The sequence below is a fragment of the Trachymyrmex septentrionalis genome, unplaced genomic scaffold (genome assembly GCF_001594115.1).
Source record: "Trachymyrmex septentrionalis isolate Tsep2-gDNA-1 unplaced genomic scaffold, Tsep1.0 C3549112, whole genome shotgun sequence".
NCBI lineage: Eukaryota > Metazoa > Arthropoda > Insecta > Hymenoptera > Formicidae > Trachymyrmex > Trachymyrmex septentrionalis.
In genome coordinates, this window is record NW_017303891.1 from 1 (window position 1) to 1066 (window position 1066).

The 1066-nt window shown below is 37.0% G+C and overlaps 1 protein-coding gene across 1 annotated transcript; it reads right to left on the reverse strand.

Moving 5' to 3' along the window:
* Window positions 1-179: 179 nt before the first annotated feature.
* On the reverse strand, window positions 180-662 carry LOC108745306 (ADP-ribosylation factor-related protein 1-like). Its single transcript, XM_018484904.1, has 2 exons — window positions 443-662; window positions 180-379 (listed from the first exon to the last, which is right to left on the reverse strand). Exons 1-2 carry the CDS (start codon window positions 533-535, stop codon window positions 191-193), a joined length of 282 nt encoding a protein of 93 aa, XP_018340406.1. The 5' UTR covers window positions 536-662; the 3' UTR covers window positions 180-190.
* Window positions 663-1066: the final 404 nt, after the last annotated feature.

A 1066-nucleotide genomic window follows, 5' to 3' on the forward strand; every position in this document is an offset into this window, starting at 1 on the left:
TGGTAATGTGAAATATTGTATGCTATGTAAAGCCTAAGAAAATATTTTTTAGTGAAACATAATATTAAAAAATATAATTAATAGTAAAATATATGTACTTTCATTAATAAAAAATTCAATCATTGTAGCTTATATATATGTTCCAGAAAAAAATCATGAAAAAAGCCTACTTTTTGAAACCAAAAGAGGCTTATGCCTTCGTATTTACTTTGTCCCACAGAGATTGAAGTTCCTCTTGACCACCAAGATCCCAGAAGTTAAAAGATACTCCAGCAATGTCGATCTTGCCAATGTTCAAGCCTACAGTAGTCGTAATCTTGCTCGGATTCATACCCTTGTAATTCTTCGTGAATTTCGTCTTCGCCGCCTCGAGGTAAGTCTACAAATAATCGATAATTGCAGTTCTAACATTATAACCTCGGAATGTTCGAAAATGCCTTACCGTTTTTCCCGCATTGTCGAGGCCTAAAATTAATATGAAGTACTCGTCCTTTTGCATCAAATACTTGTACAAACCATGCAGCAATGTGTACATCTCCGTTAACCATCGAGATATTCGATAATATAATTTACATGTCGTATTGTTTATATTTTAGGCCTGCACTCGTCGCATCTCGCATTCGTGCCATGTTCAGCTGCGTTCGGAAATATCACCCGAGTGCCCCTGTGTAATGCCGTGTATCAGAGGGGAAGAATCCATAGACGTTGCTTAAAGGTTTGTTCGCACCAGCATGCTCAACGCGCTCCAATACATTCGCATCACCAGAATCAATATGGCGACTAAGGTTGCGTTCCACTAAGGGCTATTCCACACAAACTTGCATAGCCGCATAATCATATGCATAAAAAGAAAATTATCCAATTACATTTTTGTTATAAAAAACACAAACGTAAAATACGATTAGACGATTTTCTTTATGCATACGTTTGTGCAGATATGCAAGTTTGTATGAATATACCATAATGCTCACACGCTCGCGATTATCGTTTGTCTTTGTTTAACATTTGAAACGACAAGAAGGAAATGATTCCACGAGCATTGTGAGCGTTAAGTGAGGAGCACAGA